This window comes from Grus americana, chromosome Z (assembly GCF_028858705.1).
Source record: "Grus americana isolate bGruAme1 chromosome Z, bGruAme1.mat, whole genome shotgun sequence".
Taxonomy (NCBI): Eukaryota; Metazoa; Chordata; class Aves; order Gruiformes; family Gruidae; genus Grus; species Grus americana.
Window position 1 is genome coordinate 67,618,077 of NC_072891.1, and position 26,336 is coordinate 67,644,412.

A 26,336-nucleotide genomic window follows, 5' to 3' on the forward strand; every position below is an offset into this window, starting at 1 on the left:
CTGGAAGTCGGGTGATTTTCTCTTTAGATATTTACTGGCTTTTAGTAATAATTGATTAATAAAAATATACATTTTAAAGAAAAATTTCTATGACTGTAGAGAAAAAAATATTTCTTAGGCATAAGATAGAGAACAGAAAATAATAGTTTTGTGTATTCCGAAGTCTTTCATGAGAAGTTTTCCATATATCCTGCAGTTATTAAATACATTAGTGCTGCATAGCACTTTGTTAAGTATTATTATTCCTAGAACATTTCACAGACACAAAGATCGGAATTCAGAGCTTGTGATATGGAAACAGATAAAAGGTGAGCGTTTGGGAAAAGCTAGCTGGTAATTCAGTATTCTTAATTTCCAGTTTTCTCAGTTGATTCATTGCAAAATATTTAACTGGTTATCACTGGTAAAATCCTGACATTGCCCATTATATTTGTGGACATGTTCTTTCTTCAGGAACTCTTATGATGGAGTTAGAAGCATTCATCTCCACATTAGAGGATAGGGTTTGTTCTCAAATATATATTTTTAGTGGTTAGGTCACAGCTAGTCAACATTCTTGTAGAGGAAGATGATGCATTTTATTTTAAAATATTTATTAGTTCTTTTTTGGAATCACTTTCAAATTTTATAGCACTTTCTTTTGTCACCAAGTTAGAAACATGACCTGAAGGCTCTGTTCCAGTGCTGGATCATCACAAGAGCATGTGCAGAGCGTCTGACTCTTGGAGACAGAGCCCGGTTGATGTGTATGTTGAGAAAAAAAACCAGCTGAAACTGACATGCTGGCTTTAGCATCAGGGCGAGGTTGACACAGCAAATCAAGGAGAGCATTAGTTTGGACACCTGGTGAATCAGAAAAATGTCATCTCCCTAGAGGAGACTCTAGCGTGGAGACCAAGGCCAGACATTCTCCCCATTGAAAACTGGTGACAGCTCTCAGAAGCGAAGTTGGTTAATGCACGCCTGTCTCCAACAGCTGCAGCTGCTCTTCCTGGCATCCTGAGACACTGGAGAGGAAAGGAATACAGGAGGACTGTTGGAAATTACCACTAATCCAATATCTAGCATTTACTTCTTCTAGCTAGATACTAATCCAGTATCTAGCATGTTTTTCTTCTCAAAGCCAGATTCAGGGGTTCTCACTGTATGTGCTCAGATTTCTTAGAAGTTTGTGTCTATACTCTTGCAAGCAGAGTCTGTGGGGCCCTGAACTGGCCCTGCCTGTCTTCTAACACATCACAGGAACCACATCCTCCATTCCTGTCTTGAGTACGGAAATGGGGCAGAGATTGGGAAGGCTGCCTTTTAAATTTAACTGTATCTCTCACCACCCTTTAAAATAATACTCGGCTGGGTTTGCTGCAGGTATTAAGAGGTGAATGGCATTGCCAGGATAAAAATAAACCATCTCTCTTCTTCAGTACAATGCAAACATTTTCTTCTCTTTGGCATTACTGCACAAGATGTGCTGTGTTTCTTATAGTAACAGAGAACTTGTAGAAATAAATATCAGGTGCATAGAGGAAACAGTGGAAATGTGGTAATATTTGATTCTATCCAGTTGCTAAAAGAGGAGGTATTTCTTTAAATGAACCACGTGCAATTTTGTACTGGCTTGCATCAAACTGCAATATGTCACATCTGATATTTACAGTAGTTTATGTACTGAAAAAGGATGAGGTGAATTCAGGGTCAGGAGGATACTGTAAATGCTATTCCTGCTGTTCTCTGTAATCCTGCATGCATGTGTGGGGAATAGTCCAATTTTCTTTTTACACTTGTGAATACTCACACTGGGTCATACCTAAATCGGTGCTGAGCACCTGCAGACATTTGCAGGTGCCAAACATCTTCCCTTAATCCATTTCTGCTCCACATTAATTACATGAGCTTATAACCTTATAACCAAACCTTCCTTCCCAGCCCCAGCTCTTACAATGGTCCAGTCTGTACTTGAACTCTGTGGCTTTTCACTGATTTTGACCATTAATTTCTTCCTTGTTACAGAACAGCTCATAGAGAATGGGAAGTTTGTATCTAGTAAGTCAGATACTTGGGAAGAATAAACACATGTTATGACATTGCACCACCTGCACAGGAAAGGCAGCCTGATGGCTATATAATTGACCATTATCCCAAAGGTGACTGTGGTCTTCTGCCTTTGACAGAATACATGGCAACAGCCAAAGTCTGATCTCAGTTACACACACAGAAATCAAAAATAATTTCATTGTATTCTCTGATGTAAACAAGACCAAGGTTCACACTTCAGCCTCCCTTTTTTTTCCTTTCCTTTTTTTTTACTTTCTTTTGCAAATATGATATTCCATCAAGTTTCTGATCCACAAAAATTCCAACTCTGTGGTAAAGCATACACAATGAAACTCTCCCCATCAAGATTTGGCAATGTTTAAAGTATGTCTGCTGAAACTTAAAGCAAGCTAACATAGACGTGGTCAGATAGATAGATAATAAATGAAAATAGGAGGGACAAAAGAAGAGATGAAAGAGAGGGCTTGAAGAATGTAGTGGGAAGATATAATCAATACATGCTAGAATCCAAAAGGCTCACCTCCTTGCCTGCATTACTAGTATATCTTTTTTTTTTCCAATAGACACCCAGGTTATGAAACAAATGTAGGTCGGGCACTAATTTGAGCCTTATGACACTAATCCAATGAGTGTGACTTGGATTTCCCCTTTTAGGAAGAGGTGGACTTTGTGATCCTGCGATATACTTCAAAACTTGGGAAGCTGAATCGCTCTCGGATCCCTTGCAACTGCTCACTGCGCAGTCTCCTGTGCATGGGATCGGTGCCAGGTCTGTGGCAGGCTGCAGACGCCTTCAGGGAGCCCCACGTAGAATGGAAATCGTCGCTGTCGCTGTGCGCATCACTCAGGGCTGGGGGGAGCCAAGTGGCGACGCAGCGGTGGCAGTTCTGGGCATGGGAAGCTGCCACTAAGCCAGCAAGCTCCTCAATGCAGCCCGTGGGTGGTTCACAGCAGGGAGGAGTGATGTGGGAAAGCGCTGGAAGCTGCTGACAGTTTCCATACTCCACCCAGCACCCTCCAAATGTGCTTCTTCTCCCAACCACCTCCCACCTCCTCTTTCCCCAGGTTGAAACACATGTTAGCCAAGCTGCATCCTCACTGACGCAGGGCTCCTGCCTGGTAGCTGAGGGTCTACATAACATTGGATAGGCAGGGAAAGGGAGGTGACCGCCCAGCGCCCACTGGGTGGCCTTGCCTCTGAGTTGTTTTCATCAAAACCAGATGCTGATGGTGGCCAGAGTCCTGGTGCTTTTGTTCCACAAGGGGTACCATCTGAAGGCCAGGCCCCAAGGCCAGGGAGTCAGAGACCACGAGCAGTACCATGATGCAGTACTGGCCAATTTCGGCTTGTCAGACTGTGGTCTTTTCCCATGAGGGGCTGTCAGACAGTCTGATTTAGAAAAAAGATGGTCTTCATCTGTCTCACTGGCGAGGCCTCAGGTCTTGTGGTAGCCAGCAGAAGCAACCTGCTCAGGTTCCTGATGCTGTCTCTGGGAAGACCGGCATAGGCTGGCCAGAAGGAAGACAGTGATCTCCTCTGGACCGCATGTGTGACTAGGACTGGGACTAGGCCTGAGATAGCACGTTTTTTCTTTTTTTTCTTTTCTTTTTTTTTCTTTTTTCTTTTTTCTTTTTTTTTCTTTCTTCTTTTTTCCACTCCTTTTTTTTTTTTACAGGAAAGAGCAAAATAGGAAAAAAAAAATAAATTCCCATGATTAGAGGCAAAAGAACAAAAAAAATGTACCAGAAAGCTAACAGCTAAATGCTGAGAAAATTGCTGTGTAGCATGTCAGATGTAGGTATTTATAGCATCCTGTGAATTGTTCTCATATAGCATAAGGATAGCTTCTGGCTTCCTTGGCACATGGTGGGTTGGGAAATTATTGAAGGATTCCTTCATGAGATTTAGGGCCATCTGGGAGTCAGGAGGAATGCTTGGAGTGAACTCGTCTCTCATTCGTACATGGTTTGTCTGCGGTAAAGACATCTTTCACTCCAGATGCGTGACATGACTGTAAGTAGCATGAGAATAACTGGAGAATAAAAGACCTGTTGTTGAGCAGGTTACTCAACACATTTCTCAAGCAACTGTACCACTGTGAGCAGAAGCAACAAGTTCTACTCTCCATAATCCCTGTTTAGGACTGTATTTGCAAAGACCTGTTTCTCCTCAACATTACAGAAAATGCCAAAGATTTTACATAGGCAGATTGGTCTATCTGCATCTGGCTTATTCTAGAACTGGTCTTGCAATATTAAATATGAATTTTAATTTCAAGATTGTCTGCCATAGTTCAGAAGATCATGCTTCTGGCAAACCTCAAGTACCTAGTAAACAGCTTAGTCAGGGTCCATTTCTTGGAGGCCAGGGTGAGCAGAGGAAAACAGGACTGATTTGTAACTTTGCACTCCAGCAATCAGTTTCCCAACTTTAAAACAGCGTTAATGAGCCTTGCCTGGCAGAGGCTGTAAGCCTTAACTAATGGCTGGTTTAAAAGTACTTGGAGAGCTCTGAATGGAAGGTGCGATGGGAGTGCAAAGTATTACAGTTATTAGAGTCTGTCAGATCTCTTAGCAGTCCTTGCAAAGTTTCCAGAGGCTCTCCAGCACTTTTAGTTCTTAATTTCACCCTGGGGGACTCTCCAGTTACTTCAGTACCCAGAAGCCCGGAAGAAAGCTTGATGTCCACTAGGCTCGCTTTCTCTATATATTTCTCTAAGCACATACAGATATTCACATCACTTGATGAAAGTAGTTTATAGCTAGAAACACCTTCTTTAAATAAACCCTTTGTAACCTACACATGACTTTTTCCATGAGCTCTTTGTTTGAGTCTGTTTAGAAGTAAAACTTTCTACTCCGATTTCAAGTATTTTCACTCATCCCTAAACAGTATACATTCATGTACAAAAGTAACCAGCAATCAGTTAGCTATCAGGAGACTTGACCTTGAAGTCATATGAGCTTTTGAAGGAAGTTGATTAATTGCAGATAGAGAAAAACCCTTTGAAACCTTAACCAGATGAGAATATTTACTTCGTGTGACTCATATGTAAAAACCACTTAGAACAGCATTTCAGGGGAAATCTCTGATCAGAGCTCACTCTGTCAACTTACAGAAATAAAGAAAATATCTGAAGTGTGTTTCTAGATGTAATCTGCTCTCTGCAACTGCAAGACAGTCTGTTCAACATGAGATGAATGTAATAGTACTTGGTAAATCCCAAAGAAACAAGAAGGATCCAGAGATGGAAAGAATGCCAGATTCTCACACATGGAATTTGCATTATTTTAGAGAATAAAATCACCTTCAGTGTTGAGGCTTATTTTCCACGCAAGTCAGAGCTATAAATGACTAAATCATAATAATGATATTGGACGACAAGGGTTTAATGATTTCAAATTACGAGAAGTGCTTATATTGCCACCTGCTGGGCTTTGTCGATTCGTGAGCAAACAAAGCACATCAACAAGATCTTTCACAAATGTGCGCTGTTTTTCAAATGCCTCTTGCAGATATAGAGTGGACAATCATTTAAAATTAAATGATCAGACAGAGTCACTGAAAAAAACCCCAAAATCATCAGTGCTAATGGCTCCACTTCTCCCTATTTTACACTTGGGCTAATCCCCAAACATTAACTCTTCTTCACAAAACATATTAATTTTTCAAATAGTTTTTTGTTAAAATGTAAGTAAATCCATTTTTAAGGTGCATGTTTGGCAAATCTTACCGCATATGAAAGTATCTGTTTGCAAGAAGGGGTAAAATATATTTGACGTACTGAATAGTGGGGTGTTCTTGCTACAGTGCAGTATCTAACACTACGAAGAAAGGGTAACAACAAGTACCCGAATCTTTTTTTCTAGAATAATTGACTCCTCCATGCTGAATATTTTAGTCACTTCTGTGCTTATAAAAATATTGTAGAGTGCTGTGTGTGCTACTGTGAGATTATATCAGTTTCAAACTGTAATCAACTGTGTCAATGCAGTTATTGTTTTGTATTGTTTTATGCAATGCAGCTCATCTACAAGATGATGTGGCACACTTGGTGTAGATGTAAGTGATGGCCAAAATTGGTGACAAGTTTGCAGCAAAACAAAGTGCCTTCCAACCACCTTTTCTCTCTTCAGATTTGGAAAAATCAAGAGAGTGGGGACTAGTAGGAAACTGCTGCATGTGGGACTTTGCCATTAGTGTCATATGTTCTGTAATAATAATACTCCTTCTTCCACAAAAAAAGCTTTTGGAAAACAAATGAAATTAAATTTGGGGAATTACTGAATGGGAAAGATTTTTTAAATGAAATTTAAAATAAGGTGTGAAAATATATTTTTGAAACTCAAAAACAAAGTTGTAGAAATGGTTCGGTCCTCTATTTTTTATCCTAAACTGATTTTTCTCCCTTTGCCATTATGCTATTGAACAGGGACAGAAAACAACTTCTTAAACCTGGCAAAAGATCCAACCCTAACAATGTTCATCTTTCACTGGCGTATTCCTTTGTTTCTCCCATCCCCCCCCCCCCCCCAGTTCAGAGGATTTACAAATGTTACATTTTTCTGAGAAAACATGCAATTGAAAAAAATGTTTCACATATTTGGCATTCTTCAAAGGGTTCTACCTTGCTATTGCTCCTAGACTTAAGGTAATGCACACTGTGAAATGTCACATTGTCATGGTTTAACCCCAGCTGGTAGCTAAGCACCATGCAGCTGCCCTCTTACCCCTCCTCTGACAAGGGGATGGTGGGGAGAATGGAAAAAAACCCCAAACCTCGTGGGTTGAGATAAAGACAATTTAATAAGATAACAAAGGAAGAGAATAAAAAAAATAACAACAGCAATAGCAATAAATATAAAACAAGTGATGCACAAATACAATTGCTTGCCACATGCAAAAAAAAATCCCCAATGCCCAGTCTGTTTCTGAGCAGCCATCCTGCCTCCCAGCTAGCTTCCCCAGTCATATCCAGAGCACGGCACTATATGGCAGGGAATATCCCTTTGGCCAGCCTGGGTCAGCTGTCCTGGCTGTGGTCTCCCAGCTTCTTGTGCGCCTGGCAGGGGGTGAGAAGCTGTAAAATCCTTGACTTAGTATACACACAACAACTACCTAGCAACAACTAAAACCATCAGTGTGTTATCAACATTATTCTCAGACTAAATCCAAATCACAGCACTATAACAGCTACTAGAAATAAAATTATCTCTATCTCAGCCAAAACCAGGACAGTATCCACCCCTTTTCCACACCATCTACATCATGCCAAGGTCCTATACTTCCCAATGCATTCCAATTAATCACCATCAATTTTCCTGTCTTTTGATATGTACACACAGATATCATTCCCTTAGTCTACGGGCAATGTCTCTAAAATGTCTGTTGAGTTCCTTTAGTCCATGACTTTTGGGCTCCATCTGTCATAACAGTCTCTCAGGGCAGGAGCGATGTGTGTGATGCTGGATTGTTGCATGCTGCATCTGGAGCTTGCGGCTGGTGTATCTGGTGTGGTCCATGCTCACAATCTGCAGGTTGAAGTTGTCAATCTCAAGGAAGTTGCTCAGTGCTCATTGCTGAAGCCAGTTCTGGTTTCATCACCTCTGTACCTTGCTTGGTTTCACCAAAGTTCATTAGTCTGGGTGATTATTACTGTAATACCATTGTTATGGCATACAGCAGTCATAGTAATGATGACATGCAATATTATGTAGCAATCGACATTGTACAATTAAGTCATTGGCTATTCTCACCCAAAATCAAATCTCCTTGAGGTACACATCAGATTTCCCCATCCTTCCACATCACCCACCAAGTGCACCCTGGTCCTTGAGCAAAAGCAAATCCCACAGATGGGTTTGCCTTTGCATGAGGCAGGAGTAACCCAGACTGCCTTCCCTCACGTATTCTTTATATGCACTACAGGAACTTTATCTCCTTCTACAGTACGTAAACGTTTTGATTGGGCAGGGCCAACTCGATTGGTAAATCCCCTAGTGTTGCCTAACCACGTGGCCTTTGCTAAATGTGTATCCCAACGTTTGAAGGTCCCACCACCCATTGCTCTCTGTGTAGTCTTTAACAATCCATTGTATCATTCAAGGTTTTATCACTGGTGGCTGGTGCATGACAATGCATATGATACTCCTACTCAATGCCAGGCTCTTTGGCCAGCTGTCTATGAGGTTGTTTTGGAAATGAGTCCCATTGTCTGACTCAATTCTTTCTGGGGTGCCATGTTGCCACAGTACTTGCTTTTCAAGGCCCAGGATAGTGTTCTGGGTGGTGACATGGGGCATGGGATGTGTTTCCAGCCATCCAGTGGCTGCTTCCACCACTGTAAGTACATAGCGCTTGCCTTGGTGGGTTTGTGGAGTGTGATGTAATCAATCTGCTAGAACTCCCCATATTTATATTTCAGCCATCGTCCTCCATACCACAGAGGCTTTAACTGTTTGACTTGTTTGATCACAGCATATGTTTCACATTCATGGATAACCTGTGCAATAGCATCCATGGTCAAGTCCACCCCTAAGTCATGAGCCCATCTATATGTTGCATCTCTTCCTTGATGGCCTGAGGCGTCATGGCCCCATTGAGCCATAAATAATTCACCCTTATCACCAGTCTGCATCTACCTGAGCCACTTCAGTCTTAGCAGCTTGATCCACCTGCGGGTTGTTTTGATGTCCCTCAGTGGCCCAGCTCTTGGGTACATGGGCATCTACATGACATACTTTTACAACCAGCTCCTCTAGCTGGGCAGCAATATCTTGCCACAATGAGGCAGCCCAGATGGGTTTGCCTCTGCACTGCCAGTTGCTCTGCTTCCATTGCTGTAACCACCCCATGAGGTATTTGCCACCATCCATGACTCAGTATAGAGACAGAGCACCAGACATTTTTCTTGTTCAGCAATGTCTAAAACCAGCTGGATGGCTTTCACCTCTGCAAACTGGCTCAATTCACCTTCTCCTTCCAAGGCTTCTGTGACTCAATGTACAGGCCATACAGCAGCCTTCCACCTCTGATGCTTTCCCACAATGCGACAGGGCCCATCAGTGAACAGGGCATATTGCTTCTCATCTTCTGTTAGGTTATTATAGGGTGGGGCCTCTTCAGCACGTGTCACCTCCTCCTCTGGTGATATTCTGAAATCTCTGCTTTCTGGCCAGTCCATGATTAATTCCAGAATTCCTGGGCCACTGAGGTTTCCTATTTGAGCCTGCTGTGTGATCTGTGCAACCCACTTACTCCACACAGCATCAGTTACATGATGTGTAGAGGGGACCCTGCCTGTGATCATACAGCCCAGCACTGGCAGTTGGGGTGCCAGGAGGAGCTGTGCTTAAGTGCTGACCACCTCTGAAGCAACTCAACCCCTTCATATGCTGCCTATATCTCTTTTTCAGTTGGAGCATAGCAGGTCTTGGATCTTCTGTATCCCTGACTACAAAACCCCCCCAAACTTGACCTCGAGTCTCCCCTGGTGCTTTCTGCCAGACACTCCAGGTAGGGTCATTCTCCCCGTCTGTGGTGTACAGCACATTTCTGACATCTGGTCCTGCCCAGAGTGACCCAAGGGCTACTGCATGAACTATTTTTTGTTCCATTTGTTCAAAGGCTTGTTGTTGCTTAGGGCCCTGTTTGCAATTGTTCTTCTTCTGGATCACTTCATAAAGAAGGCTTACAATCAGACTGTAATTTGGAATATGCATTCTCCAGAAAACCACAATGCCTAAGAAAGCTTGTGTTTCCTTTTTAGTTGGTGGAGAAATTATTTTTTTATCGTATCCTTTGGGATCTAATGGCATCCACCTTGCCATTTTATTCCTAAAATCTGGATCTCCTGTGGAGGTCCCTTGACCTGACTTTGTTTTATGGCAAAACTGGCTTTCAGAAGGTTTTGGGCTATTTTCTTCCCTTTCTCAAGAACTTGTTCTGCTGTGTTGCCCCATACGATGATGTCATCAGTGTATTCCAGGTGCTCTGAAGCTTCACCCCATTCCAGTGCAGTCTGGATCAGCCCATGGCAAATGGTGGGGCTGTGTTTCCACCACTAGCGCAGTCGGTTCCAGGTGTACTGGATGCCCCTCCAAGTGAAAGCAAACTGTGGCCTGCACTCTGACACCAAAGCAATTGACAAAAACACATTCACGATACCAATTGTGGCGTACCACTGGGCTGCCTTTGACTCCAGTTCATACTGAAGTTCCAGCACGTCCAGCATGGCAGCACTCAGCAGCCTTATGACCTCGGTCAGGCCACGATAGTCTGCTGTCAGTCTCCACTCTCCATTAGACTGGCGTGAGAAGCTGAAAAGTCCTTGACTTAGTGTAGACTCTACAACTACCTAGCAACAACTAAAAATATCAGTGTGTTATCAACATTATTCTCATACCAAATCCAAAACACAGCTCTATCCCAGCTACCAGAAATAAAATTAACTCTATCTTAGCCAAAACCAGGACAAACATGAGTAGAAGTACCCAGGGTATTTTTAAAGTTCAGGCAGGCACATTTCAGAATTTGACCTTAAGAGCAAGGAAGGTCACATATGCTGCAAAATCTGCCTGCAAACAGAATATATTAGCCTATTTGGACTATCATTTTTTGACTGCTTTCGAGGTCAGATTTTGGTACGTTGAAATTACCTGGACATTTGAATGTAATGCTGCAGACTGTAGCATAGCCATGTTGTCAGCTTCAGTTACAGCTTTTCTCTCAGAAACTCCCAAACCTCCTCGTTGGCCCAAGTGGAACTGATCTGAAACACCTGCATAACCACAATGTAGAAAAGCAGTGGGTATGTACTGGAACTCTGCTCTCAAAAACTGCCATCCTTTTCCTGCTCCACTCTTTATTCATGACAAACATCTTGCTTGCATTGGAGACTGCCACTCCCAATGCCAGTTAAGCTGAATTTTCATGACAGTTTTCACTAATGAAGGAAGCAAAGCTTCGCCATACCTTCATGCTGATTTTGTCCCTAAAAAATATCTCTAAATGGTTCTGCAAGGGCTGGTTCATTTTACTGGTATGATACTGCAGCTTTTGGATGCCAAAGAATAGCTATTTCATATGGTTGTTTTAAACTAATTAGCTCTATCACTGTAATTGTACTGTGCAGAATTTTCTATGCAATTTTATTTAAACGAATGAAAATACATCAAGAAAAGTAGATTTGAAAAGAAAATATGAAAGTCTAGCCCATAAGTGAGCCAACAAAGTCACCAGCAAAACAACCATCTGTGAAGAGAGATGTTGTAATCAGGTTTTGGGCATGAAAAAAACTGTAGGACTCAAATGGTGGATGATACAGACAGATGGAGGCTATAAACTGGACTAAGGAAACTCTCAAGAAGCAGAGAAAACAGAATAAGGGCTGTGTTGTGTTAAACTTTGGCTTCAGACAACTATGAGTTGATCTTTCCCTGGATTGCTGGAACTGCATTATAAAGCAGTGCCAGCTATTAGGGAAGAGAGTCCTTGAGCTTTTTGGAGTGCTGTGAAACTCCTAGGCTTGCCTGGAATGTGCTGATGTTCAGTGTGCACCCCTGACATGGAAGTTAGCACTAGCGTTCTTGGTCTGGAATCACTGATCAGGGACCTTGGGACATATGCTACCACCTCCCCTTCTCTGCATGTAGGTTTTCTTTAAAATAGTACAGTCTACCAACATTTGAGAGGGTCACAGTCAGGAAGAAATCAAACTATAGCTCTGATTAGACTCCAGAAACCTTTTCTTAATTCTTATATGAAATTTCAAGACATCCATAACATATATATCCTTGCTGTGAGCTCTACTGGAGAGGAGCTCCCTCCACTCTTCACTCTTAGAAATACTATGCTGCCTAACATTATACTTGTCACTTGTTCATCATCAAGTCCACAGATCATCTTCAGCTCCTTCCTAACAATGTGACAAACCTTTGCACAAGCCAACAGCTTGCTCCATCATTCAGACAACTTACAGTTCTCTATTTAAGGACAGCTGGATCTCTTGATGTTTGTAAGCACCAATCTCCTTTGACCACAGACTCACAGGTGAAGTAGAAGGGCCTCTTACCTCCCTTGAAAAGAAACTGCCTGTCCAGACAACTTCATACCACAGTCACACTTTTACTAACTGACTAGGGGTTAATCCCTCTGGCATTCAGGTCAGCTTCACAGACCATATTGTACGGAAAACACTACAGGACCCACAGATACTTCCCATTGACTGTTTCAGAAGAGCTGAGTTAAGCTGGCCTGAGTGTCCTCCCTTGTCTTTTCAGACGTGTAAGTTTTGCTAAACCAGATATTCCAGAAATTTTACTGGGTATTTTTAGTGCCATGCCAGTGAGGAATTTGGTATCTAGTCAGCTATGTTACCTAAATGAGATGAGTTTATAATACTTGCACAGCATCCTGGGCATGTCAAGGTCAAGTATGCAGAACTGGAATTTTGTGATTGTTAAGTACTTATTTCTACCTTCGAACTTGGTTTGTTTTTTAAAAATACAGAGCTTAAATACCACATGCATGACAGATCAAGCAGCCTCTCTGCCTTCCCTTCAATAAGCTGAACAGACTGAGCCTCTTTATTCTCACAGCCACGGCTGTGTTTTCCAAGCTGCATATTCTTTTTAAATCTTATCTTCCCAATGATATAATGTAAATATTACATATTAAGGGATTAAAAACCCTCCATGTGGTTCTGCTATATCATTTTGGTGCATGCAGCTTATCACTTTGTAACATGAAGTGTGCAGTGTGATCTGTGTCTCTGACTCCTTCTTCTGTGCCGCACAGATTTTGCAACCTCGTGCCAGTACACTGAGAAGTGTAACTTCTCCAAGAGGTATTCGGAGAAGATACCTCTGTCCAAATGCATCAAATAAGGCTAAATGGTGGAGGAGGAGACGCAGGGAGGAAGACAACTACAAGGAAGGCTATGGTGCCTTTTTAATAGCATTTTTTGTGCTCACCTGAGTCTGGGCTGCACGAGGCCCATGAGGTTCTCTTTCATAAGTAAACTACCCAAATTGCCCACTGGACTACCATGTTCTGGTACCATAGTCTGTGCTCTGATCTTGCTCCTGAAATACTCTGTCTGCCTCCTAGACACTAATACCCACAGCACTTGTGCAAAGAGGGAGTAGACTGGAGAAGGAGGTCTTGGAAACCTGCTTTCTGTCACCAGCTGCATCTGGCAGTGCCCTTTCTTTACATCTTTCCAGCCTTTAAACTGGGTATAAATAGACAGTAGTAAATACAACTTATTTTGAATTGTATGTATTACAAAAATAAAGTGTGAAACTAACCTGAAAGAACCAGTTTCCTAACCATTTATATTTAAAAGTCCTATGAGCTAACCTAGGTAAATCTTCCTCCCTTCAAGGCACCAGAGAAAGTAAGGAAGGCAAAGCTCTTACTTGTTTTGAAATCAATCTCCTCTTTCTGACCAGACTGGCAGCTTATCTTCCATTTGAGACCATATCTTAAATTTTTTTGTCCAGAGATCTCTCTCACTGCTGCTCTGAAGACCTTCTTAACCCATTCTGACTTTGCAGTCTGACTCAACTTCCAAATCCAGGGACAAATCATATCGCAGGTCAACTGTTCTTGCTTTCAGAAGCAGTTTTCTCTTATTATTTACATGATTGATGGGGCTGGGATCTACATTCTTGGAGAAATGAGGCTCCTGAAGATGCAAAGATTTTTAAAAGATATGTATCTTTCAGTTTCTACTTTTTAATTGCTTCCTTTGAAGTCTTTACTACCTAATTCAGAGATACAATTGGCTACTTGTAATGTATTTCTTAGACTTTTGCAAACTGTTTTTTTGGCCTGGGCAGACAGGACCCCTGCAGAAAACACTGATTCAGACAAAAGCCTCCCTAGAATTCCTTCTGCATGGACCAGCTCCCTGAACTGGGTAATAAAACCAAGTTTCATTCTCAATTATGAAATTCTATTGTTAAACAAACATAGGCCATGAAAGCTTGTGCACCATCATAAAACCTCCAGGAACTAATTTGATTAAGGCATATATGTGTCAACATCTGATCGATCCCTTAACCTTACTGGCTCCATCCTATACCCATATGCTAGAGTGGGACTTGGCTTCAGTGAAACCAAATTTTATGTTTGCAAATCTGAAACTAAAGCTTAAGCATACAAATTGTCAGTGGTCAGGAAAGCATAATTTCTATAGAGTGCTATATATTTTCCAGGTCTATGCCATGGAGAGAGAATTCACAGATCTATGTAGGTTCTAACTAATTTTAGATAGAAACTGACATTGCATTTACAAATTTTTTATTCCTCAAGCTGTGGTCTACTAAGTGCTGGTAGTCTTTAAGAAAAAGCGTCCATGAAATTGTTTTGTTAAGACCTGCTAGGCATTTTTTTGCTACTGCCCTTAAAGATGTGGGACCTTTTGAAGCTTGTATGGTAACTAAAGGACTGTGACATTCTCAATTTGCTAAACTATATCATTTTACATATAATGTTTATCTGCAGTCATGGGTTCTTTCATTAATGTCCAATTTTTGAAGTTTGCAGTCTTTTAAGTTTTTCCAACTCATCTAACTTGACTATGATCTTCAGAATTGGTTTTCTAAAATGTTTAATTTTTTATTGGAACTGGTAGGTTCAACTGGCTAATCTAAAATGTCAGGGATCTTGTTTATGGTCTAAAAGTGGATGCTCATTTGTTTAATGTGATTGAACTTTGCTTGACGATCCATGTTCTGACTTTCTGTATATTTTGTCCAGGAATAGTTTTAGCTGCTATCATCACATTTGAGGCAAACGAGATGGAATGTCATTGTTTTTGAAGTACAGGAAAACATTTTTCAGCTCTTTAGATGTGTTGTGCCAGTAGGAAACATGGGATTGAGATGGAAATCACCATGAGCCAACAGTGGACAAGAAAAGGTTAAGTGACAAATCACTGAAGTACAGAAACAAAGGAAGCAAAGTAGCTCAATTTCTCATTTCCTTTTCCTCTTCTGCAAAAAAGTCGGAACGCCAAGCAATAATGAAAAATGCTCTTCAGATCTCATTTTAACTCTGTTGAGTGCAAACCATGAAGGCATTATCAGTGTTTCTCCCAGTGAAGAAATCTTGCCACAGAACTCACCATCAGCATTGGCACAAACCAACAACAGGGCTGGTGAGCTCAGCAGAAAAGCTCATGACAGAGTAACTTAGAGAAGTGAGTGACAGTGATATCTTGTCAGTGTTTGAAATGGGATGATATGCACTCCCATGTCAGTGCTTTTTATATTTCTACATATTTTGAAAATAATTGTACCCACAATGTTATTGAGGGAAGGGGATGTTACAACCTCTGAGGTCTTTCTGAGGGCTGTTGCCTCCTGCTGAGTTCCTGCATGCTCTGGTCTCACCATCAGAGCCCTCGCAGCCCAATATTGACTTGCCTCTGTGAGTGGTAAGGCTCACCATATCATAGATCCCACGTTAAGTTCAGAGCTGATCAGCAATTGCCTATAAGCCAAGGCAGCTCTAAATTTGCCACATCCTCATTTGACTCCCTCAAAGGCTTATGTGGAGGCTGTACTTCAGGCTTATGGCTTCAGGAACTCCCGTACAGTGGGCAAGGCACAACAGCACACTGAAAGTGCGGTTAATATCAGTACTCTTGTGATTGTTTATAAACATTCTGCTCAGCTCATCAGGCAGATTTTATTGCTTTTTGGGATAATAATTCAGAAAAGAAAAAATAGACAAGAGTAGAGCTGACAATGAAACACAGAAAAACTGCTCTGGGTGAAATTTCTGACAGGTCTAAAGTCGTTAGGACCCCGAATCCAACTTTCAGAATGACACAGAGACTGACATCTGAATCCTACCAAAAGGCAGGGCTAATTTTTTAATGCCAAAGACTGCAGTGACTCTGCAGAGGCTGTTTAGTTTCTTCAAAACATGTTTCTGCTCTTGAAGTGACTCTGTAATGAAGCTCAATGACTCAGTGAGGCAGATGTAGCCAAAAAATGCTTATTATGTCTGACAAAAGGCAGAGGGGTCATAGAAGAGGAAGAGAGTTCCAAGGAGAAGAAGAGGGGATACGAAGGCGGAATTGCATGACATCCATAATCCTCAACTACCAAGCTGCCCTTCAGTAGGCCAGCACTTGATATGAATTACAACAGCCTCCAGGGTCTTGCAGTGTATGTTGCCTGCCAACAGCTCCTAGGAGCCAGTCTAGCAATCACAAACCAGTGCCCTTGTTGTTCTTCCCTCAGGCCACATGCCTTCTCCCAGCCAAAAGGAGGAGGGATGGCACTGGTTCAGCTCCACCAGCGACTCTCCTTACATTGGAAACACTAACAAGGACAGATCTGCAGGGTTTACAGAGCTTTGCGCTGTAGAACAGAAACTGAACCTTTGACTTCTGAAGATATCTATCTTCAGACAATACAATTCTCATTCTGAAGATGAAAGGGCTGCTGAGGTGCCATTGATTGTTTTGGAAATTATTTTCACCAAAGAATGCTGGTACCTCTCCCAGTCTGAATTAACAGCCCGCCAGGGCTGGAGCCAGGAGCGTTCCTCTAATAACAGAACAATGATATTACTTCTTATTTCACTTACGCCACAAATCACACAGCTTGATAGCTTAGAAAAGAAAAGTTGCTGGTACCCATATTTCATCTTAGTGTGTATGAAGACATCCACTTCATCTGATTTGTGAGTACAATAGTAAGCGTGAATGCTCTGAGAAAAGTCACATTGGTCATACAATACGTAACAGCCAGCTCTAGGCCTTAAGCCTGAAGATGAAAACATACTTGAGGTACGCTTTCTTTTGTGCTATCAGAAAGCCTGCATTGCTGGTTAACAATCTGTACTGGATTTTGTAATATTTTTTTAATAACCTCACTGACTACTTAATAAAATACTTCAGAGTGAGTAAAATAATACTAAAAGTGCTCTCTGCTGTACCTTGTTAAAGTGACTATTAATTCCTTCATGTGTTTAACCTATTCACTGATGTGCTTTGGCACTGGTTCTGCTACGTAACATAATAGCATTTTTCAAAATAGCACATTCAAACACCTTCCTCACTGCTTTCTTATGTAATACCTACTCTTCTTGCCCATACTGGCACTCTGTTATGGTCACATTTGGCACCGAGAGCAGCGTGGTATTTTATTGAAGACATCTGGCAAACCATACTTGTTTTGGCTTGACATAAAAATATGTTTTCTTTTATGGAGTTCATGACAAAGATGTGCTCCTCTAACTTCTAAAATATTGAGCATGATTTGTTTATTGAGCTGCGATAAATCACATGGTCAGTATCATTCTTAAGCAAGAAATGATCCAAGAAAAAGGCACTTTTGGGGTGCTTTCTAAAATCAGCCAGTCTCTGCTTCCACCCCAAGGCTGGATCCCTTTACATGGGAATGTTTTCCTTGTAGCAGTCAAGGGCTTCATGAGCTGCACTGTCCCACAAAGGTGTGAACACTGGAGTGCTCCATGGATTTAAGCTCTGAGAGGGAGTCAATGAATAGTCTTGTGCCAAAGATGGACAAGGATACAAAAAAAACCCCCAAAACCAACAAACCCAATGGAGCTACTTGATTTCTCTGATGAGACCTCCTTACACTAATTAGACAAGTCTTTGATAGAGGGAAAACAAAATTTTCAAAGAATTAATTTTCCTGATCAGCATCACTCTGGCTTTGCTTCCAGTCAATGAGTTACTCCTCATCAAAACTCTCATTTCCTAAAAGTTGCCTGAAGCTTCAGTTTCTGAAACAGTGGGTGAATATATTCACTGAGTAGAAGGACATGTAGCAAAATGTCCTTGTGGACAACAGAGCTCCTGACATTAAACCACCTCTCCCAGTCTCACAGATCTGTTGAAAAGCAAGATCACAGGCTGGATCCCTGTGGGATACTCTCTTGGGGATGTCCGCAGTGAAAGACCTCTAACGGCTGTGGCTCATTTCTTTCTGACCATCACTGAATGCAAAAAACCAAACATGCCATGTAAAATTGGAAATGCATGCAGAAGTTCAAACTTCTTTCAAAGGTCCAGATAGCTAAATCTGAAAGGCTGTGAAGGGAGTGGGGCTGAGAACATCCCACATTTGACTGACAGAGATGAAGACAGCACAGCAATTCAGAAAGCAACCTGGCAGGATTCTTCACTTGGGTTCTCCTGCACCAAACAAAGCACAGGATCAGAAGAAGGAAGATGATAGTTAAGATCCCTCTCGTATGCTATCCCTCTCAAACTGTGGTTTCAAGGTGATGCTACCTGACTGACAGAAATGAAGAGTCATTTTTGCTACTGCTGGGCTAAAAAATCACCATATTTGACCTTACACTACCATTTTACGCTGGAGGGTTTTGGATCATGTGGACACACTGCAGTTTTGATGCTCATGGCTCTCCAGCTGGATTTTATTTCTCTCATAGCTTGGGTTAAAGGTATGGGTGCATGTGTGTGTATTTATGCTTACACCAACCCCCCCCACACACACACACAGACACATATGTGTGTGTGGGGCGGGTGTGTGTGAGCATGCACGCATATATATGCATGTGTGTTACATCCACTTCATGCTGCAGGCTTCGGTTTACAGGACTTCTGGTGGACGATCAGTCTGTCTGGAAGAAAAGTACGCCCACAAATATCACATGGAACTAGCTGGTTCTGGGCGCTGATCCAGGCAGCCTCATTTAAAGAATCAAGATCATAGAAACCTTTGGCTGGAAAATAAATAAAATAATAAAAAAAAAGAAAGTATCAGCTTTCATTTTGGAGACCCACATTCAACTCTTCATGGAAAATATTTTCAGGAAATACCTGTTGACTGAGCCTTTCAGTTTAACCAAACCATATTGCTTTTGAAAATGAAAAAGAAAGAAAAGAAAGAAGCAAAAGAGTAAAAAATATATTAAAAAAACTCTGCTTTTTGTCCCAGGGGTTGAATTAAATTAACTTCAAACTGAATCATTTTGTATTGTATGAGAGTACAGAGAAAACATCATGCTGTGTGTTATGATATGCATTCTCAGCTAATTATTAACATCTTTGCATACATACTGTTATCAGCAAATTTCACTTTTTGGCTTTACTTCAAGTGCTGTTTAATGAGCATGTGTTATCTGACCATGGCAATGGGTGGGAGTGTATAGTACTTGAAAATATGCTCTTTGTACTGCTCTGGACAAGGGGTCCAATTTTCTTCCTGTTGAAGTCTATGGAATTTTTGCCAAGTGGAGTAAAGCTTAGGTAAGCCTAAAACCTTACAGACAGAACCTACTGTTCTTTTAAGCCACAGCTTCCAGTGAGGTCATTGCACTGATGCATCTATTGTCATCTAAACACTAATCCAGTCTTACCCTCAGTTATTTTCCACTGCAGGAAGAGTGACTAGTCTGAAAGCTCAGGAGTATTCTTCAAACATTCACATCAGATGTATTTTCAAGATTTTATTTGACTATAAAAAACCCTCTTGTTTACTTTTATCTTAAAATGGACTTTTACATAGTGTTGTTTCAAACTGATTTCCAAAAAGGCCAGGTAGGTTGCTTAACACCTGGATTTAGATCTTAAGACTTTTCATTTGAAGTGAATGCATAGAAAAATGTACCTGGCTTGATCTGAAGATGTATTTGCTTTGCCCTTCTCAAAAGGTATGACAGTACAGAAAAAGACTAAAAAACTGGTTTTGTCTTAACTGTTAACAACAGACAATTTTTAAAAGAAAAGAATTTGTGCATTTAAAAATATTCCATGGTTTCTGTCATTGGCACATGATGGAGCTCTTCATTAAAGGCCCATACAGTTTTAATATGATTCATATCCAATGGTTCACATAACCACAATAAGCCTTAGATCTCTTAATATGCCTGTTCCTAATGTTCTTTTTGTTAGAAGAGCAACCAAGTAGTGTTTCTTTTCTTGGCTGAGACAAATATCCCCTTTGCTTGCAGGAAATGAATGTGTATTTTCTGTACTTTGGAAAGTTTATTGAATATCAAAAAAAAGAGAGAACAAGAGATGACTTTCTCCTTGCAGGCATGTGTTAGGCATTCCACAAACAAAACACTGTAATCAGGGCAGTGGTTGTCTTTCCGTGACACTTGAGTTTTCAGAAAAAGATTTATGTAAGATATAAAAAGTTTTATGTAAGCAGTTAATATTTCTTAGCTTTTTTTGAGCATTGCCTGTTCCATTCAACAACAGGGGTAACCCCTCCTCCCCAAGGTGAGAAACTGTGAGACATGCAGTACGTGTATGTGGTCTCAAGGTCAGTTATAGCATTCACCAGATGATCGAGAGTAAATCTTATGGAAAAAGAACAACACTGAGATTTTTTTCTCAAGGCCAGGAGCATGAGGCAACTGCAGGGGGAACAACAATTTTTGCTCAAGCTACACAACTGATCAGACTTGCATCAGCAGGCATTTAGGGACAGATGCTGGAAGCAGGTCAGTGCCCCCTGGGGAACTGTGGGCACACAACACCTCACAGGAGATGTGCGGCGCCTGATATGACTCATTGCATAAATGAGACAATTTTCTGATTCATATCTGGGACCCTTCTGCTGGATTGTTCTCTCAAAGAGTGGTTGTCTTTCTGCTTCCACTCCCTCAAAATAAGAATAGCGCATTTCAAAATAACCTGATTTGTTCTTTCACATCCTTCTTTTTCAGATGGAATTCTCATTTTCTCCATCTTTTTTACCACACAACATGCAATAATTAAAAAAAGCTTTACAACAAAAAGAGCTTTTTTGCTGTTAACTACAATGAAAATGTCTTTTGAACCTATCTTTTACTGCAGATTCAACTGTGCTGCTTGGCATCTGTTAACCAAGTCCTGATCTGATATTATTTGAGCTGTGATCATTATTATTTTGAACAGCTGGTTAGTGTTCTCAGTGATCCTGCTCTCTCCTGTGTGTGTCTTCTGGGGACATATTTCTTTGTACTGCTGTAAACTGATTCAGTGCATGACTCTTTCGCAGTGAATTGTAGGAGAATTTGTCTACTTTTCCAGACATCAGGGGAAGTTGTGGGAAATCATGAGGAATATAAAAAAAAAAGTGGGTGAATTAACTGCCTTTGAGTAAGTGGTCCAAACTTGGCCCAAAGTAGTTCAGACCAACTGGCAGGGCCAGGGAAAGCATCCAGCTGAAATGTTGAAATAACTTTACGTGGGAATGGGGAAGACATGGGAGCAGCTTCCAGGCAAAGCACAGATAAGATTCCCTTTTGGTCCTTCAGTGAGCACACACCCCTGGGATAAATATGGGAGCCCAGCTCTGTTGGGTGCTGGGGATTGTCAATTTTCATTGATTTGAAGAAGTGGGATCTAGGCATCTTACAAAACAGAACTCACAGCACAAGCACACATAACTGGCAAAAATAAAATGTTTGGTTTATAATGCATATCTTTTTTCCCCCACTGTGTTTATATTATAATGTCTTACAAAGAAAGTGTCTAAGGCTTGTAAATAAAAAGGGACCAATAACATCCACTGGATGTTCATTGTAAAAGACACTGCATTTTTATCTATAAATATATTTTAGTAAAACCTTGAAACTACAATATATGTTATAGGTGAGTTTTAAAACTACCTTATTGTCTACCAGCCGTCATGCATCTAGTATTGTATTTCTTATTTTACCACAGAACTCTTATTTTTGAGGCCACTTACTGTTTACCATTGCTAAGTGCTAATGTCAGGCTTTTTTTACAACCGACACTATAGCTGTAAAACCTGGCTGAAGTATCTATCCCTATGTTGCCTGGAGGGTATTTTATTTTAATGACTGTATTTGTCAAGTCTGCACATTATTCTTGGATGCTTTTGCTCATTTTAAAAAATGCCTTTCTACAGCATTGAAAGTAGTCAAAAGGTAGTGATGTAGCTGTGAAGCTAATCTTTTTGTTTTGATTCAGAACATACTGACACATAAAGAGGACTGTCCCAGGAGGCATGTCCCACAAAGCAATGATTATGGATGCTGCACAAAATAAAATAGGATACTTAACAGGAAGCTTAACAGTGATGGCTACCTCCTCTTCAGAGTAAAATGGAGAAAGAAGTACTTGCAAACTAAGTTACTACTCAAGATTCTTTTTTTCTTCCTCCCACTTTCTTCCTCCCATTTCCTCATTTGGTCTGTAGCTTACCTTGTATGAGACTAACTTCAGGCTTTTTGGGCTCTGGCCTTCTCAAGTGCTTGGGCAGCATGTCATTCTCCTGGTGCCATTTTTTCAGGCATTGTGGCTCATGGATACTAATAGATTTTGTTCCGTACTCACGGCCACATATGTAACAAAGCACTGCTGGTGGATGTCTTATCACTTGTGCCTGCAAATAACAATTGTGAAAAATAATAAATATTGTTTTCGACATTAATTTTGAATCAGAACTACTTCAGATGAAAACAATCACGTAGATTGAGAAACTGACGCATATCTGTGAAATCTGTGTAACTCTATCAGTTTCGTTTTGTCTGCATTCAGTCTTGTAAGAGATATTGCTTCATTTAACTGGCCACCTGGAACAGGTAGGGTGCTTCTGCAGATACTGGGCTGAAAATTAATGTATATGTCACCTAATTAATACTTAGCTATGTAGGTTTTAGCTCTTTTATTTTCACACCATCAACTTCATGGTAACGCTGAATCTTCTTGTGCGGAAGCAACTCCTCCGCTTGATCAGGCTGCTGCAGCACAGTGGCCATCTTAAATGTCGCAGCCCTTTTTTATCAACCAAACAGAAGTAACATGGAAAGCAGCAACAAAAGCTTCCTCAGCTGAACTGCCGATGTCTAGTGCAGTAGCAGAAAGACCCCACGTCCAGGTAGAACACAGTTAAAGCGCTGTGTGCAGCCTTACCATCCCTCTTAAGTTGGACAGTGAGGGCAGCTGTCTCAAGCTTGTGATTCTGGTCCCTAACCCCCGCCTTACTTCTGCCACAGATCAGACAGATGGTGGAATTCTTGGCCTTGACGGAACCAGTCCAGGATAGTTCAGGATAGGGGGGCAAAAGAAAGAGCTGTTACTTGTTTATCCCAAAGGCCTCAGTGTGAACTTTGCCAGTGGCTGCAGCGAGGGCAGAACTGGACTCTAAGCAAGTCATTGTTTCTGCACTGCAGATCTGCTTTTGTTTGCAGAGAAAACCAGCTCAACGGAAGAAAAAAATCCCTCAACCCCAAACCCCACAAACACATATTCTAAGCTTGAAAAATATATAATTACTGTGGCATTGCAGATTATGGACTCGACTGTGCCCTTAGGCACGTCCTGGACTAGGCGTGGTGTCAGTACCAGCCCTGCTCCAGGAGTGGCATAAAAACGTACTGCAGAGACGGCTCTGGGGCACACTGATGGGTCTCACAACTGCCAGCGCTTCCTGCACTCCTGACTGCAAATACCAGTAAGAGATGAGCTATTCCCTGCCGTTCTAAAGGTAGAGGGACAGCCATGCCAAGACCAAACACAGCAAGCCTTTCTCACTCAAACAAGAGAGGTGGGGGTTTCATTTTTTTCCTCTGCTGCTGTGTAACACAAAGCATAACCTGTTCCAGTATTTCTGACTCTCTGTCAGCCCATCAATGTATTCAAGAAATTCTGGGCAGCTCTTCTCGCATTTATGCTACAGTCTGAAAATGTCATTAGTGAACAATCTGCATAAGCTTTCTTTCCTGTATCACACATGTAAACTCAATTACATGAAGAAATACTACTCTACAAAGTGTATTTTTGCTGGGAAAAGTTGGACTTCATCTGGAAAGTTCTCACAGTGAATTGAAATATAACTTATCCAAAGAAAGTCTTTCCAAGGACATTTTCGTCCTCTTAGCTTTCAAATGGAATTTCCTTAGCCATCTTTGATAATAAGGTATTTTATTTATTCATATATATTACTATATATATAAAACCTTCTCTTCCTATTCATAGCTGGATATAGTAACAGCTGTTTTAAGAATGCCTTCTAATTTTTCATTATCAGTTTTTGCCTACTTTCTTTCTTCAGGTCTTGAGCTACACATTGTCTGATTTGGAGATAAGACTCTGCGTCCAGATGCAGAATCTTCTGAAGGCAGTGTATGTTGCTTTGTGGACTCTGGAGAGCTTTAGATAAGGATACTATAGTATAAACTCTTGAGGTCCAGGGACTCATTTTGGTGTGCATGCTTGTTATAGGTATGCTTACACCAATGGTTTTCTAAAAAAATGCTAGGTGTGCAAACATTGGGAACACATTTTCCTCTCTAGTTTTCATTAGCTACATTCCTGCCATTCAGTCAAATAGATTATTTACTAGCTGAAAATCAGGAAAGAGCAATTTGATTTACATTCAGTTTGTAGGGACACTTTATATGCTACCAGAATGGAAAAAAGGAGTCCCAGTACAAATGGAAATCATGCTTACTTAGCCTGCACTGTAACAATCATTTCCACCATATGGGGCAGTATAATAAAACCAAATGTATTGCTTCAAGGAGACTTAAAGTCCTGATATGAGACAGGTGAAAAATCACTTATAAATTAAATACTCCCAATAAATTCAACAGATGCACAGAAACATAGTTGTTAAAATCAGATAGTTTTTTATCTTAGAAATCTTTCCCTAGTGAATGGAGATAGTCTTTTATCTCTGACTGCTTTGTTCAAATCCATTACACTTGTCCTAAAGTAGTTGTGATGTCCTACTATGGAACAGCTGCCAGAGACTTGCAAGACAAAAGTCAGTGATCTCCATCCAGCGCAATCTGGATACTTTCCCACAGTTCTGAAATGGTCTTTTTGTCAACCTAAAGACTGAATGAGCAGTACTGTGATCCCTTGAGATCCTGACACAGACTTTATAGGTGGGGTTTCTGTTGTGACTGAGCAAAACCAGGCCTACAGCTAAATAGAGGATTCTGTTTTCCAAAGTGATCAGTTGGGATAGATTCATAACTAAATCCTATTTGGAAAAAAAAAAAAAGTTTAAGAAATCTGTTCAAGTAGAAATGTCTCTGTTTTATAACTTCCACAATTAAAAACTGTACAGAAACAATAGAAGAGACCAGAATTAATTAAAAGGAATCAGATCACTCTAAGAATGGAATATTTTTTCCAGGAATGTAGTGAGTTTGAACCATTACAACACATTAAATTACATATACAAATCCTTCTCTGCAAATATACATGTTAAAAAACTGAAAAATAAAACCTGATGGAGAATATCCTTACAGTTAGTAGTAACAGCTCTTCTGTTGCTTAACTGTGGAATCTGAGGTATGATAAGCTTTATTTGGAATTTCTACAGCTGATGATATTTATCCTTAATTTCTTTTTCTCTTCAGAGTGTGTCTATCCCAAATGTCACATCTGGAGGCCTGCAGTTTGAAACTAAACTATTTTTGGAATCACCACAATTTTCCAACCCAAACTACTCACAGGCCAGTGGCTAGGCTGTCTGCTCACTGCTTTGTTTTTCATTTCTTAAAAGGGTTGTAGGGAAGGTCTGTTCCTGAGGATATGTGTTATTATAAAAATACCTACAAATACCTAACAGTGCAGTTAGGCTTTCCTCTGGTGTGTCAGTATTTTCTTTTTTCTCCAAGACTGCTAAGTATGTCTGTGTGACCATGAATGAAGTTATTTAGCTCAGAGGGCTACGCAACTATGTATTTTCAATAGACCTGGCATTACTTGAGGTTAGCTCCAGGCTGCTGTTAGGGTGTTACATGAGGTCAAATCCTCCCATACTTCACAAAGCTTTTAATTTCTTGTTAAGTATACCACATAAGACCTACTCCCAAACTCCCCTCCATAAATATTTATCATCCAGGGCTGCATACACCCCTACCATTCTTATTTGTTTAATTATCCATGTATTTTAATGGGAAGAGGGGAGGCCACCTGTTCTAGCCCAGGGCTCTTGTCATAGGCTTGAGTTGCCCAAGGAACAGAGAGGTTCGGGAAAAGATTGGTACAAACACTTAGCAACAGGGTCGTGTTTTACTAAAGCAGCCCTTCCCACACATTCCCATCTGGAAAGTAAGAGGCATTTTGCATAAGGGACAGGGACAAGCTGTGGCGTGGCTCTCAGGACCATCCAAAGGTGTATTTCATAGCCTTCTGGAGTGCTCGCAGCCGCTGCCCCAACAAAACAGCAGACTAATGTTAGGACTGGTTATAAGCCTGTGTATGAAATTTCCTTGAACAAGAAGGTAATTCTGCCAGATGATGCAGGTAATTAAAGATTTTTACTCCACTTGAAGCCCTAGAATATCCCAT

At 40.9% G+C, this 26,336-nt stretch overlaps 1 protein-coding gene across 5 annotated transcripts in view; it reads right to left on the minus strand.

Moving 5' to 3' along the window:
• Window positions 1-869: 869 nt before the first annotated feature.
• The window catches only part of LOC129199611 (zinc finger protein 474), a 39,611-nt gene continuing 14,144 nt past the window's right edge, over window positions 870-26,336 (minus strand). For 2 of the 5 annotated variants that reach the window (XM_054810365.1, XM_054810366.1), the window contains 2 exons: window positions 22,230-22,410; window positions 6,930-10,832 (listed from right to left, as the gene is read on the minus strand). In XM_054810365.1, coding sequence (XP_054666340.1) covers window positions 10,663-10,832; window positions 22,230-22,410 — 351 coding nt within the window. In that variant the 3' untranslated portion in view covers window positions 6,930-10,662. Of the gene's footprint in view, window positions 1,008-6,929; window positions 10,833-17,357; window positions 18,791-22,229; window positions 22,411-26,336 lie in introns of those variants that run through there. The other 3 variants (XM_054810368.1, XM_054810369.1, XM_054810367.1) reach the window with 3 other exon arrangements.